This window comes from Chelon labrosus (genome assembly GCF_963514085.1).
Source record: "Chelon labrosus genome assembly, chromosome: 4".
NCBI classification, from domain to species: domain Eukaryota; kingdom Metazoa; phylum Chordata; class Actinopteri; order Mugiliformes; family Mugilidae; genus Chelon; species Chelon labrosus.
The window spans coordinates 9,103,200-9,121,874 of NC_140340.1; the positions used below are offsets into that span (position 1 = coordinate 9,103,200).

Here is an 18,675-nt window from a genome sequence, read left to right on the forward strand (position 1 = left end):
AATAATGATAACAATAATACATTTTATTTAAAAGGCGCCTTTCAAAATACCCAAGGACACCGTACAAAGTAAGACAGAGTTTAAAATACATAACAGACAAGTATAAGACACTGAAAAGATGAGATAAAAATTGCAGAGTGCCAACAACAATCAAAACTGTATGAAGACACTTCACAGAACCCAGAGCCTTAAGGCCTCAGAGCAAACATTAAGGCGAACAGGGCAAGAAAAAAATCTGGAAAAAAAAAAAAATTGCAGGAAAATCCTTGAGCAGAAGGTCTTTTAAATGTTTAACTGCTGCCTAAAGAGCTGTCTCCATACTTCACTGAAAGTTCATTATCAGCGCACTGGAGCCTTCTAAGCCACAGGAGATGTGATGCCCCAAAATCGAATTGTGTGCACATTAAAGCAAGCCGCCCTGCCTTTCAACAGTGGGATGAAAAATCAGCCTCGTAGTGGCAAACTCTGCGCAAACATCATCCTGTGCAATAAAGGTTGAACGTCAAGTGAAGTAATAGGAAAAGGCAGATTTAAAGAACTGCAAAGACCACCGTAAATCATTCATGTGAAGTGATTAAATGAGTTCAGTTTAATAAATAGGACATGGACAATGTGGTGACAGCTCCTTTTCATTTTAACACATCCCAGTAGAAGTTAAGTTCAAAAATGCTTATGGGTTTAGCCTGAAAGCTATGCAGCAAAACTCTTTCCCGGTGACATTATGCAGAAAGTTTGAGCCAGAGCAGGATCTGCAACGTAACATGTGACACAAAGGAGACATCTGTGGGGAAATCTTGTTCAGCTTTTCTTAAGTGAATTGTAGTATGCGTGGCGCCTTGATGTGGATTCAGTCTAGCTCCACACATAAGACATACATTAAGGGAACTGTATTTGTGATTTCAGGTCCATGACCGGGCAGCTTTGTGGCAGCCTGTTAGTGCTTTTATGCAATGTGGTTCAAATGCTGAGAGTACGCAGCCGCTGACATGTTTCTTATGCCCAGGGAAATGTTGGCCTTCACGTGAAACTAAAACCAGACCAGTACTATGTTTTCCCCTTGAATGGTATTTGGCAAATGCAAAAATATCTGCATAAAAGTAAAAGCTGGGATTGAACATTGTCAGCGCTCCACATTGGGGCGAATCCATGTTTTAACAATGCACTGGCTTTGTCTAAAAAAAAAAAAACATGACACAAGGTACGTGGTGTCAAAAAAAAAAAAAAAAACCTGCACCATGCTTCTGCCTTATCAGTTTTATACTGTTATCTATTCTCCACGTGTATATCTGTGTCTAATGAGGCCCAGAGCAATGAGTCATCTAGCCCTGTGTTACCCAGTGCACAGGGCCGGACCTGTCTGGGATCTTAACAATGGCTGGAGCTGTGGGAAATTAGAGCAAACACATGAAGTCAGAGTTGTGTGCGGTGTCAAACAATGGCCTTAAACAAGCCCTTTGTCCTTGAAGATGTTGATGACAGAGATCTGGTTTATTGACTTATTCGCTGATTAACCTTTCACTTTTTATATGGCTTCTGCATTGTTGGAAAATATGAAAGCATCCTGCAACCTCTTAGGTACTGATGCAAGTATCATTTCCTTGTTTATGCCTTTTAGTTTTAATGCATTTCATTTTAACAGTGCTTTTCAGATTGTTTGGTGCATTGAATTCTGACGAAGCCGTTTTCATCCACAAGCCCGCAGCGTAATTATTAGTAGTCGAACTGCGCATTACATGAGATGTCAAATGAGAATGAACTTGAAATACTTACCAGTGACAAAGTGATTATAACTGACAGAAGCTATTATTCTTATCAGAAATGCTGTGTTTACATAACGTATTACGCTGGTTATGTGAATAACCCACAGAGGAGACACCTCCTTATCTGCAGGCTTCTTGTAGGTGCTTGCACATGTAAATTTGATTCTATGTGTTGTTTACCTTTGAAATAAGTACAGTTTTTGGGACATAAATGTTTAGCAATATTTCTGCTAGAACGGTGCACAGCTGTGTGAGGTGGAACGGATGAGACAGGATGGCTTCGCTGAGAGGAAGGATTGCCATTTGTCAGTTGCTAGTACCTCTTCGTAGTCTGCTGCAAGGACGCCGCATCTGAACTTCGCACTATAATGATGTTTATGAATTTTACATAAGCTATGCAGCCTATGGCATGCACACACTTTAACGCTAAAAATGAGAAACTACCAGCTTACACTCACTTGTGTTTGGTTATTAAATCCGCGAAGAACGTGGCTGAGATTTAAATTGCCTGCTTTCCAGCAACACTCACAGTTAGCACAAAAATGTAATTGCAGCTGTATTGACTGCAAACATCTGAGGCTGACGAGGGTTATCTGGATTGTCTTCTTACAAACACATGAAAGAGTGATTGGTAATGCATGGTCAGCTCTGCCTCAGCGTTCAAAAACTCGGGAGGCGTCACTTGGGAGGCGGGTTTGGCAAGGAACAGCGGAAACATCATAAATACAAACAAGCCACTATCAGATTTCAGAGCTTTAATGTGCAATCTACGTGTGCCCTTTGCTGCCAGGGCGTCTTATCAGGAGTTAAATATGTTGCTCTTGTGTCATGTGTGGCGTGAAATGGTGAACAGGAACAAAAACAGAAACCACATCATCCCGCTCTGTGTCTTCGGCCTTAATCTATCACGCGTGCCGTACACGCTACGCTGCAACACTCCTGCGCCTCAGAGATACAGGCACGGCTGGGAAATGTCACCGAGCTCAGAGGCGTCGCCATCCGCCATAACCTTGAAAGTCTGACAGCCGTGTGAGATCCTTTCCATCTGCGCTCGACGAAGCGAGTGACGGCGTCATTTTCTTCATACAGAAACAGATACGGTTTCTGAGTGAGGTCACACGCGGTTATGAAAACGCACCACCCTAAGTTTGCCGTTTTCCAGTTCAATATAAAGTATTAAACACCTGAGGGATCGCTTCTGCACCCTGATCTCTGTTTGGCACACTGGTACAGGCAAAATATGAAAAATGAAGAAACCTTATGCTCCCATCTTTTTATAGAAACCCTGTCTCTTTCTTTGCCAATGATATCTTCAACTGGTCTAACCTCTGTCTTAACTGGAAAGCAGTCCGTCCACTATTCCAATATTCATATATCATGTCAAAATATTGTTGAGCAAAGGGCTAAACTCTTACCTACTTACTGTAAGCAGTTAGAGGAAAGAGTGGGTTTAACTGAGAGAAGTTTGTTGCACACGTTAGCCTTGCTCTTAATGTCACTTGAGTGTTAAAGCAACTTAAATGTGATTTATGAAAATTACATGAACTACCACACATGGAATCGCAATGTGACTTTGTCTTATTATTACAATGAATGATCTACAGCTTAACTGAAGAACCTGAAGGGGTCTTTATTTTTATATGAAGTCTGGAAGGTCAAGGTTGAAACAAGGAGGCGTGCAATTTTGCTCCGACATTATGCGTTTGCTCTCATTTGTGCATTAATTATAATGGAAGATCAGCCAAATTAGGCCACCGGAGAGGGCTTATGCAACTTATTTTGCGATCCAGCTGCTGCATCTGTCGTTGATGAGGCGTACCTCATTCTAGAGAGGCGTAAAACCGCTTCTGTGCCAGGCCAGCGGAAAACAGATTTATTTATTTATTTATTTTTTCTGGTTTCCTGTTCAAGTAATGCAAATAATTAATGACACTGTGTGCCAGTTTGTCTGTGTTTCATTTTCGTTTCCAAAAGCCGACACACATGCATTTCTTTACCGCCTTCGTCCTTGAGGGCCTGCAAGGTCAGAGGTGACGGTTGTGTGAATTGGTACGTCACTGTCTGTAAACACACACATTAATGTCTGCGTTTTTTTCTGTTATCGCGTTTATCACGTCTCTTCTGATGCTCGTGGCTGTTGCTTCTCTCCTTCTCAGCTGCTTGGCGATATTTAAGACATGCCGACGTGAAAATACATTTTAAGATTGCTTCAGTGATCTGTGAAACATTTTAGACATAATCTCTTTAAAAAAGGACAGTGTCATGCTGATTTCCTAACTTAGTCCACTGAACTTTTTTAAAAGTATACATGAAGGCGAAGCTTGTTGCTTGTTAGTAAGTGTTACACCACCTACACTAATGAAAAACGCGAACACAGCTGCTTGTTTGACATGTTCTTGTTGAACGGGAGCTTCTCAGGTGGAACAAATTAAATTTTGTTTTTTTTTCCTCCGCCGGTGTGAGCTGCTGGTGCAACACTGCCTGACCAGCGGACTCGAAAGCCAATTTCAAAGGGAGATGTAATCACCTAATTTATGCAAAACTCTGTTCTCCATGCTGCCGTCACAACGGCGCTTGTTGGTAATTGTGAAAGAGTGATCAGTGTGCCGACTACACAGTTGGCATGCAAAGCTCATGCTCATCATCAGGGGCTTTGTTCTGCTGCAGGTTCTCCACCATGTGGCCATAAAGTGAACTACAGCATCCAGTTCATGGGTGGCATCGACTAATGTTGTATAGGACTAGAACAATTAATTTTGTTGCAGCTTTAAACAACAGTGTGACTGACTTGTAAGTGATTTACATGTAGAGTTTACATAAGACATAAAAAGTTATCAATAATAGATACAAAGGAAACATTTGCTGATGAAAAGCACACATGTGCTGCAATAAAAAGTTTATACAGTGCAATTTAAAGCAAAAGAATACATAAACTTTACTATAAAACACATTTATTCACCTATTATTTTGCATTATATGGCACTTTATACACGTGTTTTTGGAGCACATATGCATTTTCATTCATTCATTCATCTTCTGTAACCGCATGTTCCTGTGAAGGGTCTGCTGGAGCCTATCCCAGCTGTCATCGGGCGAGAGGCGGGGTACACCCTGGACAGGTCTCCAGTCTATCGCAGGGCTAACACAGAGAGACAGACAACCATTCACACTCACATTCACACCTACGGACAATTTAGAATCACCAATGAACCTAACCAGCATGTCTTTGGACAGTGGGAGGAAACCGGAGTACCCGGAGAGAACCCACGCAGACTCAGGGAGAACATGCAAACTCCACACAGAAAGTTTTTCACCAACAAATGTTTCCTTTGTACCTATTATTGGTACCTTTTTATGTCTTATGTAGACTATTTTTATGTAAATCACTTAAATCAGTTACACTGTGGTTTAAGGCTGCTACAAAATCAATTGTTCCTATCATATGCGATATAATAATGCAAAGATGGACAGTAAATTTTCAAATGCGTCATTGTCCCATAATCCAGGAAGTTAATATTCAAAAGTGCCTTTAAAACTGTATAAAAACACTCAAGTAATTCCCCTGATAAAGCTTTAATTAAGGTACAATAAAAACATGAATAATACAAATACCCTGTAATTATTATGCTTATTATGGATATTCTATTATTGTTACTGATGGATTAATTAGGAATTAGCACAATTAACATGGATTGTATAAATTACTTTATAAGCTGAATTCGCTCTATGTAGAAAAGAAGGAAATACTACTATATACTTTTGTACCTTGCATGTACCTAATAATTGAACGTGCAGTGTGTGCAGTAGTTCCAGTGTACCAGTGATGCAATGCAAATACAGCTTACAGCCGCCTGATATTTTCCTAGAGTGAAAAGCAAGCTTATTTAAGGAGATGGAAAAAGTCTCAGCGCTAAACCTTTGGGTTTGTCTGTGGTTCCCTCGTTAATCACGCGTGGTTTTCACATCAGCACCGCAGTCAGAAAATCACAGATCACAGAGCAATAATGTTTTTATTTGGACGCAGGAGTTTTCAACATCCAGTCAGTGGTATGATGTACATTGCATCACAGGTTTCGACCAATCAGACACTCAATCAACAAACAGCATCACCAGACGAACGACTAAAGAGAAGGTAAACAGTGTGACAGCAGCTCACACTCCGTTGCCCCCCCGGCGGGGGCCTCGTTCGGCTCTCATCTCACATGTGGTGTTCTTTTTGAGTCTCAATGTACTGTCTTCTCACGTCAGCAGACAAAACAGTGTAGCCCATTTCATCACACATTCCAGGAAAATAAAATAATAAAATGTTAGCATAGTATCACATGTAGGGAAAAGAAGAATAACCTCTACACGTAGAGGGTCTGCATCAGTCTAGGCTGTTGCCAACAACACTGCAATTGTTCCTTTGAAAGGGAAGGAGATGAATGACAGGACGGCTCAACCACAGCACAGGCAGTTCACAGGGAAAACAAACAAACAAAAAAAAAAAAACAGAAAAAAAAAAAGATGAAAGGAATATTCTGAGATGATCCTACCGAGCTTCACCAGCAGATTATTAATACAGTAGTTTTTAGGGTTCGCCCGGATGAAGGCGAGCAGTTCTCGGCGACTCTCTCCGCAACTCGAGAGAGGAATATCTTTACAGAACGCATTCCTCGCGGCGGTGGTCTGACAGCTGAGTAGCGATAGAAATCAGGGATTAAAAAAAAGGCAACACCAATTTATAACAGACTAACAGACAACGTATGTTACAGTTAAAAAGGTAAAAAAGTAAAAGTCCAATAAAAATTGATGTTGTGCACAAAAGGCACAGAAAGTTTCTGCTCCGCTTCAGAAGTGTCTATAAATTAAAAAAACAAACAAAAAAATCTAGTTAAATATGATTATTATCAACTTCTTAAAATTGTGTGCTTTCTTTGTATTTAATAAACTATTATTTTTTTTATTATTATTTTATTATCTTCATAGATTTCAAGAGGTGCAAAACTGTAACCAGGACGATGAGACAATTAAGAGAAGGATATGGATGGATTTAGGAATTGTAATATCGGCTCCAGGACGCACGCCTAATGCCCGAGAAAAAAATGACTGGTTCATCACGAGGAGAAGAAGAAGAAGTAATACCAGCAGGAACCAGCAGAGGGTGTGAGTGCACTGTATTACTTTAAATGCTATATTGCCTTTTACTACTGACTGTAAGAGCCCTCTGGTCCTGATAATCCTCCCATCCAGGACATCTGTCTGTGAAAGAGTAAATCTATACATTGACAAGCAAATAATGTTTAGTTTACAGCATGTAACTGTAGTTAACAGTGGAATCAGTGCCTGGTTTACATGCTAATAGTTCTTTCTTTGTTTTGCTCAGTCAAGCGTTGTTACTTCTCGTTCGCTTCAATTGAAGCTACAAGTGGTTTCATTCATTACTCTCAACCCAGTAAATATTAAGGCCGATACAGATTAGTAATTTGTGCGTTTCCACCGAGGCAAGGCACCACGCAGCCAATCGGATCCATCACAATGCGAGCCCCACATTAGGAGGGCAAGACATGCAGCACGTAGCGGGCCTTTTTTTTTGGGGGGGGGGGAGTGCGGATTACGACGTCCCCAGACTCTGGAGCTGTCAGAATGACCAGAAGTACAGTAGATATAGACACTGAAATGTTCTGATTTAAAGGACACGAGGAAGAGTCTGCAGTCTGAGTATAACAGCATGAATCAACAGCAAAAGGAGGCCACTCTGATAGTATTATGTTACAACATCTATTCCCACGTCCTTCAGGGTGAGAACAGTGGTTTAAGTTTAAACGATGAGCTGTCCAGAGGGAACGTTTCACTGTTTCCTTTTGCGATAATAAAATCACCAGGATCCGACTTGAACAGGAAACACCGTATCAAAATGTCAAAGTGAGCTGAAAGCGTAATAAAGAACATTAATTCGGCCTTTTGTGGTCTGTTCAACAGCAATCAGTTTTCTACAGTACGATAACCAAAATGCATCCAAAGCACACGGCACATGGTAAATGATTTGAACCCTATTTTTACAGACTCTACTGGAGATGATAAAAAGGTGGTTTATGACCTTTACCATTCACACCAAACCTTTGCCTTTTCTTTTTTTTCTCTCTCCATATTAACCTGTACACAATTAACACTTAAAATTTACTAGCTATATATTATGTACAAGTTTACCACAGGATTTTCTAAATCAGTTAGTTTGTGCATTAATTTTTCTGCATTTCATACACAGCGCAGAGAAAGAAACCTGGAAACAGCCACGTTAAGTCTGCCCACTGGTCAACCGTGCATATGAGGACTTGTAGTACTGATTAGTAATGTCTTCAGAAATCAGCTTCATGCCAAGATGCGATCCTGTGGGCAATTTTAAAACATTGCACTGTACGCTAATAAGCCATTGTTCAACTATTTGGACACCTGAAACTTGATTTTTCTTTTTCATCGATATTTTATTCTTACAATGATTAAAAGTCTGTTCGCTGACCGTATCACTACGAAGCCTCGGTGATGCAAGTCCTTACTGTTCCTTTATTTTCTCCTATCCCCTGCATGCAGAGTTAAATGTCATTATGTTGTTACTTTGCTGAACATCCAACGTATTATAATACAAACAGAAAGCATGGTGACTTCAAGTAAGTTTATATATATATACAGCCATAAGGCCTGTGCCTTAAGCAGAAGTTTTAGCCTGAATACCCACATCAGTCCAGGTGAAGCGTTTTCACACATCAACATCAGCTGGACTGCATGTGAACGGTGGAAATGAAATTTCCCACGAGTATTGCTTGACTTTCATTCAATTTATCTCTGCAACGAGCGCACGGCCACGGATGTTTGTTGAAACTGAGGTAAAACTGAAATACACGTATTCTTATACACATTTACTGGAGTTAAATCAAGTTTCACGGAGAACTGAGCTTTACGCTATCAAACCTCTACAGGCTCTACCGCCGCTTCATTGCCATGGTAACACACTTAAGGAGCTTCAGGAGCTTCCTGTATTTATAATAAAGTCAAGCAAGAAAACAGAGAGGTAAACGTCCTTATCTGTTTTTCACACGTCAGCACCTGTTTCCATGAGCGCTCCCCTCACTTGGAAAGCTTCGCAGCCTTCTCCCCCCGCAGATTCCCCCTTTGCTACATGGTGCCAGACTTGTCCCCGCCATCGCTGGAAATATTCATGTTAGAGCCTGCAGAAGCGTTGTTACTTGGAAACATCTTCTCGGTGGGAGTTACAGCGGGGCTGCCCACGCCGGAGGAGCTGGAGCTGCTGGAGCGGTGCTGCGTCGGAGGAGGGCGTACGGGCCTCATGGGCGGGGGGCGTAGCTGAGCCCCGACCAGCCGGGCGGAGAGGGCGGGTTTGAAGGTGGTCATCATCTCAGAGGTGGAGCTGCTGCTGCGCCGCATGGCCGCATCCGGGTCGCGGATCATGATGGTGTGCAGCGGGCTGCCGGGCTCTGAGCTGACCGGGTTCTTCATCGGTTCCAGGGTGTCCAAGACCACGTCCGGAGCCTGTTTGACGGTGTTCTGACGCTCCAGCTCCCGCAGCTCGTGGAGCGCTGTCGTCATAGTCTTCTCTATGTCCTGGAGAGATGAGGGTGAGGAGAACAGAATAACAGGCAAGTCAGCGTTAGACTTGCAGAGTGAGGCCAAAAATGACTCTTAAAGGATGACGAATTTACTTCAGTTCAGTTTTTAAAATAAAGACTACACTAAATTACTAACACATAATGTTGGATGTTCATGTAATTTAATCACAAGTTCACAGTAGAGCTCTTTACTGCATTACCTCAGAACAACAGCGTTAGTCTGAAAAGGTTAAACTGTCTATGATGGATCACACAAGAGGAAAGAACTGATAGTTTTAGAAAAATACATTTTTATATCTGACAGAAAACCAACACATGATAAATTTCTAAATCTGGTAAACATAGGATGCAAAATCTATGTGATTTGAAATAAATGGAGCAAAACATGCTGCACTGGTATTGTCCTAATTCAGACCCCTTCTCACATGAGCCTGTGGTTCAGTTACATATGAAAATCAGGAGACGTTTACTACTTTTCTTTTATATCCTTGAGTTCAAGTCCAGTAGAAATACGTGTTACATTTTGTTTGCTGTTACAGCCATTGGCAGACGAGGAGAACCTGGAGCAGGACGCTCTTTAGCCTGTTATTCAGCTCTATATCCTTGAGGTATGTCTATCACAGAGCTATGGTCTGGCCCTGACATTTATTCCGGGTCCCAGCTGCTGCTCTCAATTGTCTCACACTCTGTCATGTCTGTTAGTCATTGATTCTTATCTCCCTTTGCACATTTTACAAAACATTACAGAATTAAAAAAAAAAAAAAACTAATAATTCATTCCATTAATAACTATTACATATTGTTATAATAGCAGTTAAGATGACAGATAGATTGGTACAATTTATGGTAGAAAGCAAAGCAGTCAGTGAGCTTAATGACATACCCAATTTCTGCCAGGAGCAAATAAGGCCCACACTGTTCGAGTCTTACCTCATCCAAAGCCTCCGTCTCCAGTGATTTGTGGTCCCCGAGGCTGCTGTGACGAGTGGCCCCTGGCACTGGTCTCAGAGGGTGGCCCTCGGGATAGGCCTTCCTATCGGGGTAGTTGATGCTGCCTGCGCTACCAAAGGTGCCCAGGCGCCTTTTTTCCGGGCTCTCTATGCGCCCCTTGCTTATGGACACCTTGTGGGGGCTGCTGGGACAGGCTGCAGCTCGTGGCGGAGTGTCAGGCACTCTGGTTGGACTCTGGGTCTCCGCTCCGCTCCGGCGTCGTGGGACTGCAGCTCCATCAGATCGTAACCTCACCCTGTGGAGAGGGGTCCACTCGTAAGTCAATCAGTGAAACTACTCAACGTCATTCAGTCATTCATCTTCAGTAACCGCTTGTGCTGCCACTCCTTAGCTAAAGGCGGCTGATTAATTGCACCTACCTCCCCATGACTCCTCCAAAGTTGTAATCAGGTGATTGTTCACATGGTGACGGGGCATCATTCTTGGATGAACCCTTATCCTCCAGCAACGGTCCACTGCTGGCTTCACTATCTGCCTTCTGGCTGAGGTTATCTGAGAAAGCATCATCCCTGAAAGACCAGAGCCAGGTGTGGTGAGAATACAGCATGGACACCTACAGTAATGATGCATGATATCTGCTGAGAGAAGGACACACAAGGAAACACAACACACAGATTAAGCACATTCTGCTGTCACGTACAGGTCTTGCACAACAATGTACTGATGGGGGATGAGGCCGTCCACGCCGTTATGACGGCCCTCCCACCAGTCTTCAGACGCTCTGTGATACAGAAGCAGAGAGGCTCCCTTCTTGAAGGACAGCTCCCTGGGACTACGGCCGACGTAGTCAAACTTGGCGATGGCCTCAATCTGTTCCACCTCTGAAATGCACAAACAAATAAAACAATACGTCAAAGAAGCTTCCCCAGAATGGAGCAAAACATGAAGCCAGTCATATTTCAGGTACAGGTCAGTGGTTCCCACAAGATTTATTTTTAATACCACAACTATTAAAAACTATCTATAAAGTATGAAGTATAAAGTATATGAAATGTCTGCACATAAAATAAGAGCATGCGTTTAGTATCACTAAGTCTTTTAATTGCCGTAAATACCGTAATAGTGCGGATATTGAATTTAGCTGCAAATAGCAGCAGCCTGTTGTTCAGTATTCATGTGCATGAACATGAATACTGCACAACAGGCTGTTGAGAAGTTGTATTATATTGACAAATATGTGTAAGATTAAATACAGTATCAGTGAATAAATCTAATTAATAGTAAACAGTTGACTTTCAATCTAACTTTGCTAGCTAGCGCTTATAAAGTTAGTAGTTAATGTTATGTTTGGAGTCGTTTCCTTTAGGTTTGACCTACTCCCTTTGAATAATTGTAAATCTAGCGAACAACACAAATAGCTTCACATGCTACGTGAGTTGTCCAAGCTGTTTTCCCCGTCAGGTTAAATTCAGCACAGAGCTGTAATGTAATGGAGCACGATATAATTGTCCGAGAAAAAGTTTTACAAGGTTGAACTATAGTAATCTGTTACGTGTGTGTGCTCTTGTACAGGTATCTTTCTGAGGACCCCTTTATAGTTTTATTCCATCAGAGTGAGGACATTTGTGCAAAGTGAGGACCTTTTGGCCAAGGACTGTTTGATGCCTAAGACTCAGTTCTAGGGTAAAGGTTACAATTAGGTTATGGTTAGGGTTAGGCGCTTAGTTGAGGGTTAGGGTAAAACGCTGTGTCAACGAAAAACATACAAACAAGTGAGTGATTAGTTAGTGAAGTGTCAGTCAGACAATCAGTCATTACTATTGTTTGTGTGTGTGTGTAAAATAGGCTTCAAGGCAACACAAGACTAATACATAAAGGAGGTGGTTTCAGATTTTGCCTGTTGTCATTCAACAGGCCAGCAGGGGTCAGTCAGAGTTAAACGTATGCTTAACAGCAATCAGCTCTGATCAAAAAAACCCCAATAAAAAGTAAAATAGGCCCCATGCCATTTTATTTTGAAAACCCACCAGAGGTTTGCCTGGATGTGACAGCATATTTCATTTTCTAATTTTAATTTAATTATAAACTAATGAAAAGAAAGTGGCATCATCACAGCAGGTAAAAATGATTGCCAAAGAGCACCACCTGCAACACCAGAGAGTCTTAAATAATACTCTCACTGTTAAGGCAAGCGAGACGAGCAGCTACATCAGGCAATCAGAGCAAGAAAAGAACAAAAAATGTCACAACTCATTAACAGCAAACCCACCAGTGCAACATGACGCTGAAACATGGGTTTGCACGAGCACCCGACAACACAGGAGATATGATTCTGTGTTTTACTTGCATTTTGGATTTTGTGCCTGCCCCAGTTATGTATTCAAAGCTCAGCGGAGGAACGGGGAAATACTGCACAAAGGAGAAAGTCCCAGGAGAGTTGCTGACTAACACTGAACAAAGAGCGAGCGGGAGGAGGGGGGGGCTCACATACACAGAGAAACATGGATCAAAGAGGCAGCGCTGCATGCCAATACTGTTTACTCAACTTGCCTTTAGCTTCAAACATCACATAAGCCTTCACGAAGCCTCAGAAGCTGCAGCACCTCGCTCACCTCTCAGTCAAAAACACTTAATAATAAAAAAAAGGCTGGCCTCTCAACCACAAAGACTTCAAAAATCACATCATATATTTTGTTATGTGGAATCCATTCTTGAGATGTGAACTGCAAGACCTAATTTTAAAAGGCAACTAACATTAAACAGATGAAAGAACAAGATTAAGAGTCTACCGCTATGAGAGGCTCCACAGGCACAGGGGTAGTTTGGGCTAAATGCTAACGTCACCATGCTAACAGAAACAACGCTAACGTTTAGCAGGTACAGTGTTTCATGATCTCCAGGTTGAGAGGGGGGTTGGGGTCATCACTCAGTGGAAGGCATCCTCTAGGGTGGTGTACTAACCTTCATCACTTGTGTGCGGTTCAGTTCCATTATCAGCTTCATCAATGGTGCCAGGTTCACTGTGGGGGCTGTCGCTGTGGGACCAAATGGAAAAGACACTGATATGCAACGTTTCAGACATTCATGAATCTGGTCAAAATGTCACACAGAGCTCACATAACTACTTTCTTTGTGTTCATCCCCTCGATCAGGTAAATACTCACCAGTACTCCTCCCCGCCAGTCATGCACTTCTCATACACTGGGCCATCCAGCTCACGCTGGTTCGGAAAGATGACTTCATTGTGGATAATGATGGTCTTGATGACCTCGTTAACGTGGGCCTGGCACGCTACGGGATCCTGCCCGTCTGGGATGGGCATCAGGGTCGGACCGAAGCAGATAGCTAAGTTGTACGGATCCATCATGTTCTCATCGCTGTACTGGGAGAGACTGAGAGGGGAGCACAGCAGGAATGTTAAGATTTCTTTTTTTTTTTTTTTTTTTCATGTATACAAATTTACATAATATTTGATCCTTATTTAAGTGATTTTATGTTGTGTTTTTATCCTATTTCTTGTTGAAACTGTGTCGCTGCCACTCTCCCTGTCCAGGTCTCCCTTGTAAACCCTGACCCTAATGGGACAAACCTGGTTAAATAAAGGCTAAATAAAAAAAATAAAAACTTGCTTCGTCATGTTTCCATCTGAATATCCAACAGCCAGATGAAACCGAAAATGGGAATGAACCTAAAAAGTTATTCTGCTGGAAAATCTAAATGTTTAATTGAAAGATGCAGAAAAGACTTGTCAATAGTCAGAAATTCCATCTTTTAAATAGTGTCTTAAAGGCATCATTGGTCAAATCTACCAACCCTTTCAATAAATCAACTTTTTTTTCTTTTTTTTTTTTACAGAACATGCAGCAATCTACTCTTGGTAACCAAAACATTCAGAGCCGCAAGAGTAACCCATTACAAGTCCTTTCATAATAGAAAACAGCTGAGGCTGAACAGTAACGCCAGAGCTGGAACAGCTCCAACAAAAAAGTGGAGAGCAAAGTGTAGCCTGGGCTAGGAAATCAAACTCCTTGTTCTGCAGGTGAACCCAGTAAGAGAAGGATTAATAACCTCCATTATCAGGAGACAGATATAGTACACCGGAGAGGTATGGGTTCCCGAACTTTAAACAACATCTAAAACATTACGGACAGATCTAGCTAGAAAAAACTGGTTGTTCCATTTTTAAAAATTTTTTTTATGTACTTTAGGTTGTTTAGTTCTGTACACCTGCACCATGTTCTGTGTTTGTCCGGTGATTATGCAGAGACCAGGCTCATCTTTGGATTTTGGATGCCATGTAGAGTAACTTACTGATTAAGAAAAGCAAAAAGGTATCTCATGACAATGATGACGGTCCGAGGAAGAGTCACAATGATCTGCTGGATGTGATGCGCTCTCTCGGCTCCGGACTCGAGCTCTGGAACACAGACGACAGAGAAAAACACAGCTTTCAAAGTTGTACCGAGTATACAAACTAAATTACCATATAAACCAGACCGTAGCAAGAAAACAAATAAATAAATAAACAAAAACGAGAAAATAAAGCAAAAGGCTGCAAAAATTCTGAAAACGACTATTTGATACTTTAATGTACCCCCTCCTGCCTTTCACCAGACCCATATGGCAAAGTGAGTGATAAAACCATTAGAAACAGCAGGGAAATTATTCTGTGCATGCTGCAGACCGATGTGGCCTGCACTCTCCTTTTCCTACTGGCTTTCTGTTAACCATCAGGCAGAAAGTGCTGGCGTTCAGATTGCTTCCATGTGCCACACGACTTTCCTCATCTTCGGTAGAGATTCTGAGAAACGGTTTGGTGTGTTTGCTCCTCTCTAAACTATTCCCGTGTCACTCACTGATGGTGGAGATGAAGTCCAGGAAGCGCTCCTTTGGGAAGATGGGGTTCTCGAGTCCTCTGAAGTACAGCTTGAGCACCCCTGCCACTGAGTTAATGTCATGCTCATTTTGGTCATCAACCAAGGGATCTTCACCTAATCAAAGAAAGTATGAGCGTTAGTCGAAATCTGCACCCAGTTGGGTTTATTCTATTTAAGTATTTGTGACGTGAATGGAGTGAATTTACTGACTCACCTCTTTCAAATGAGTTTTTAATGTCATTGACTTCCACCTGTGACCCTGGCACGCGGAATATGCCCTGCTGCTGCAGTCCTGAAAGAAATGTAGGCCAGAATTTATTGATTCAGAGTTAAGCTAGCCAACATTATCTCCAAACTCCACTGCCAGCTTCACGAAAGCCCAGTGGAAACACAGAACACAGAGCAGGAAATGTAATCTAGTCATAAAGGGAGATGCGTATTTTTCCAGCAGAGGGCCCCTCATTGAGCCTGCAGCAGATGGTTTCAGTTAGAGGGCTCTAATCAGTTTTCTGTAGTTTCATTAGGTCCAGATTCAGGGGAAAGGCCTGCAGGCTAAGGCAATGAGCTGAAGACAGATGTGAAGGTAGACATGGAGGAGTTATAGGGAGGATGGGGAGGGGTGGCCTAACTGGCCAAACAAAGGCCAATGGGACCTTCAAAACTCTCCGTGTGTGAGCTATTGTTACGAGCTCTCGTCAAGTCACTGGTACGCAGCCGGGCCCCTCGGAGACTGAGGAGGAGAGCAGGGCGGGTCAGGTCGGCCCCTCGTACCTGGAGCTATTTGTGGAAACAGATTGCCTCGCGCAATAGCTCCTGTCATTTCTTATGAGGTTAAAGGACTAAAGTTCAGTTTATTTCTTACAGGGACCGTGTGCAAAATACATTAATCACTTAAAAAGGGAGAAGATACACTGTACCAGATTTAGCAAATAGCTAATTTCCATCAGTAGCAGCCAAAAGAGCATGATGTGAGACTTACCGTACAGATTGATGTATCTGACACAGCTTTCAACAACAAGTGGAATCGGTTGACCTGAATCCTGAAATAAAAATAATGCAAAAAAAGAAAAATTACAGCACAAAGTAATACATAATTTAAGATTATTAATATATATTGTTGTACAATGATTTTATTATTACGGTTATCGATTATAGTGCCTTGATAATGAAATAAACACACAATAAGACCTTGCAATAGCTTATATAATAACAATAAATGACTGAAACACCCCCCTGTTTTAGTTTATAGCCATTTAAGAGACGGAAAACAAGAGCAGCCAAAAATATTTCAAACCGTACAAAGAGGTGTGAAAAATAACAGCATGCAAGTGTAGCACAAGCAGTAGCAAATAAATTACTACTATTAGTCCAAAAGCTTTAGTTCGCCTTGTTCCCCGTCCTATATTCTGTAACAGCGGTGGTACCTGAATGCGGGTACGGGCATTCCTTCTTCCTCTGGGACAGAAAGCAGCAAAGCACAGAGAAGCAGAGGAAGAGGGGGCAGAGAAGCACAACGTTAGAAAAGCTCAAATGACGAATGACCCCTCTGGAGGTTAAAGAAGGTTAAGCACGGGGACTGGATTTAGGAAAGCTACGGAAAGGCAGCTGGGATTGGGTGCAGTGAGGGACAAAGCAGACGCACCGCTGTCTCCTGCCTCTCAGTCATCCAAACCGTGACTGGACTCAGAGAGAAAGCCAGAAATGGTAAATTGTTCTGGAGGGAAATAAAGGGACAGCAGACTGCCGCCGTGTCTGTCCGCACCGGCAGAGGCATGGAAGGAAGTCGGAGGATTAGAGGTTAAAACAGAGGCGTTATATCGTGAGATATCAAGGGCAGCTGGAAGAGGGAGGAACAGGAGGCCAAAGTGAGGAAGAGAATGAGAGCGAAGGCTCGAGCTGCCTTCCCCTCCCGCTCCACAGGGGCCGCTCAGTCATACACCACCAACCACCAGAGGGTACCTTGATGAAGGTCTCCATATTGCCGTTAAACAGCTTATGGTTATACGTGGAGCGTGGCCTAGGCTTCCGCATTTTCTGTGGTTTAGGGGGAAGGGTGGGGGGCCTGGGGATGATGGACAAAAGGGAACAAAAACACCATATTCTGTGAAAGTATAGAAGCAAATGTGCTTCAAATGCAGGTATTAAAAACAGATGCTGCAACGGAGCTTTAGAAATCCTCTATGAAAGGATTTTATTTCAAATCTGGAGGGGCAAAATAAGACTGCGATAGTTCTATAGAGAGGCCTGCATTGGCAGCAAGCAATTAAAAATGATTGACTCACTAAAAATACAGTGATAGATTAATAACTGGTATTTGATTGTTGCTATGCTGTTCAGGAAATCAAACTGAAGGTACCACAATCCAAGTGAACCATGTAGTAACACATGTAGAAAACTACATGATTACATGAGTCCACCGTGTAATGAAGTTCTTTCCATTAATATGAACTGATAAAAACCATGCCTGCACACAAATGTGAAGCTAAAACCCATCATGTTACAACTTATACAACCTTATGACACATATAGACATATATATTACGTTACGTCCCGTGATTATTTTGCACATACCTGCACAAACGTTAAGGATATGTGTACTTTATACATATGAAGCAGTTCTTACAATGCAATGAAGTCACTTCTTATTAAGATTTTTATTTTGATAAATGGCATTTTTTTGGGACATTATATAATTGCTGTATGTTTTAAACATGTATATAGATTTCCCTGCTTGGGTAATGGTTGTAACAGCCTCTGTCATACTTTTTTACAGTGATATAAAATAGTCAAAAGGCCTGAAATGAATGGACTAAGCAGATGCTTCATAAAAGAGAGGCGGGATCAGAAACAGCTGAATTCTCAAACGGGATCTTACCTTGTAGTTCCACACTCAGCCCTTTCCCCTGTGGAGACAAAAAAACACACACACACACCAGAGGGACGTGTTATATACCAGCGTCTTTATGGTACACATTATACAGGGTCCTGTCAGTGTCCAGCCTCACTGGAGGGTTTCATGAGAGACAACATGACTATTGAGGGAGAGATGAATAGGGCAGTGCTAACACCATTCATCGGACAAAGCCACTGAGCAGTCGTCGCTGAAACCTCAGGGGACACGGAGGACCCCCCGAGGGTCACAGGCCTCCTCTCTCGGAGCAAAGAAATGGGGGTGGCAGGCAGCTGTAGTGTGTGTGTGTGTGTGTATGTATGTTGGGGAGGGAGGAATCCATCAGTAGAGACTCTGAACAATGTCTTTGCCGGTTCACTGAGCCTTTTGTTACGGGGGTTCCAGCAACGCATGCACATATTCCTATATCTATTCTTATATTCAGACTCAAAAACAAAGTGGATGCATGTCTTTATATTATATCTCTTAGCTTTCCTCTTGGATAATAAAGACGTTAAAAGGCATCGGTGGAAGCAAAATTTCCAAGATTATTTCTTCACTCCACCCAACAACAGACAGAAAGGCCAATTCTC

General features: G+C 42.2%; 1 protein-coding gene across 1 annotated transcript in view; it reads right to left on the reverse strand.

Moving 5' to 3' along the window:
* Positions 1–5,759: 5,759 nt before the first annotated feature.
* srgap3 (SLIT-ROBO Rho GTPase activating protein 3) overlaps positions 5,760–18,675 on the reverse strand; it is a 61,734-nt gene continuing 48,818 nt past the window's right edge. Inside the window, exons 11-22 of the mRNA XM_084542529.1 lie at positions 18,068–18,095; positions 17,152–17,254; positions 16,172–16,232; positions 15,407–15,484; positions 15,172–15,306; positions 14,627–14,732; positions 13,480–13,707; positions 13,277–13,350; positions 11,016–11,196; positions 10,735–10,884; positions 10,295–10,610; positions 5,760–9,359 (exon numbers count right to left, since the gene is read on the reverse strand). Of these exons, the coding sequence (XP_084398655.1) occupies positions 8,913–9,359; positions 10,295–10,610; positions 10,735–10,884; positions 11,016–11,196; positions 13,277–13,350; positions 13,480–13,707; positions 14,627–14,732; positions 15,172–15,306; positions 15,407–15,484; positions 16,172–16,232; positions 17,152–17,254; positions 18,068–18,095 (1,907 nt within the window). The 3' untranslated portion in view covers positions 5,760–8,912. The remainder of the gene's footprint in view (positions 9,360–10,294; positions 10,611–10,734; positions 10,885–11,015; positions 11,197–13,276; positions 13,351–13,479; positions 13,708–14,626; positions 14,733–15,171; positions 15,307–15,406; positions 15,485–16,171; positions 16,233–17,151; positions 17,255–18,067; positions 18,096–18,675) is intronic.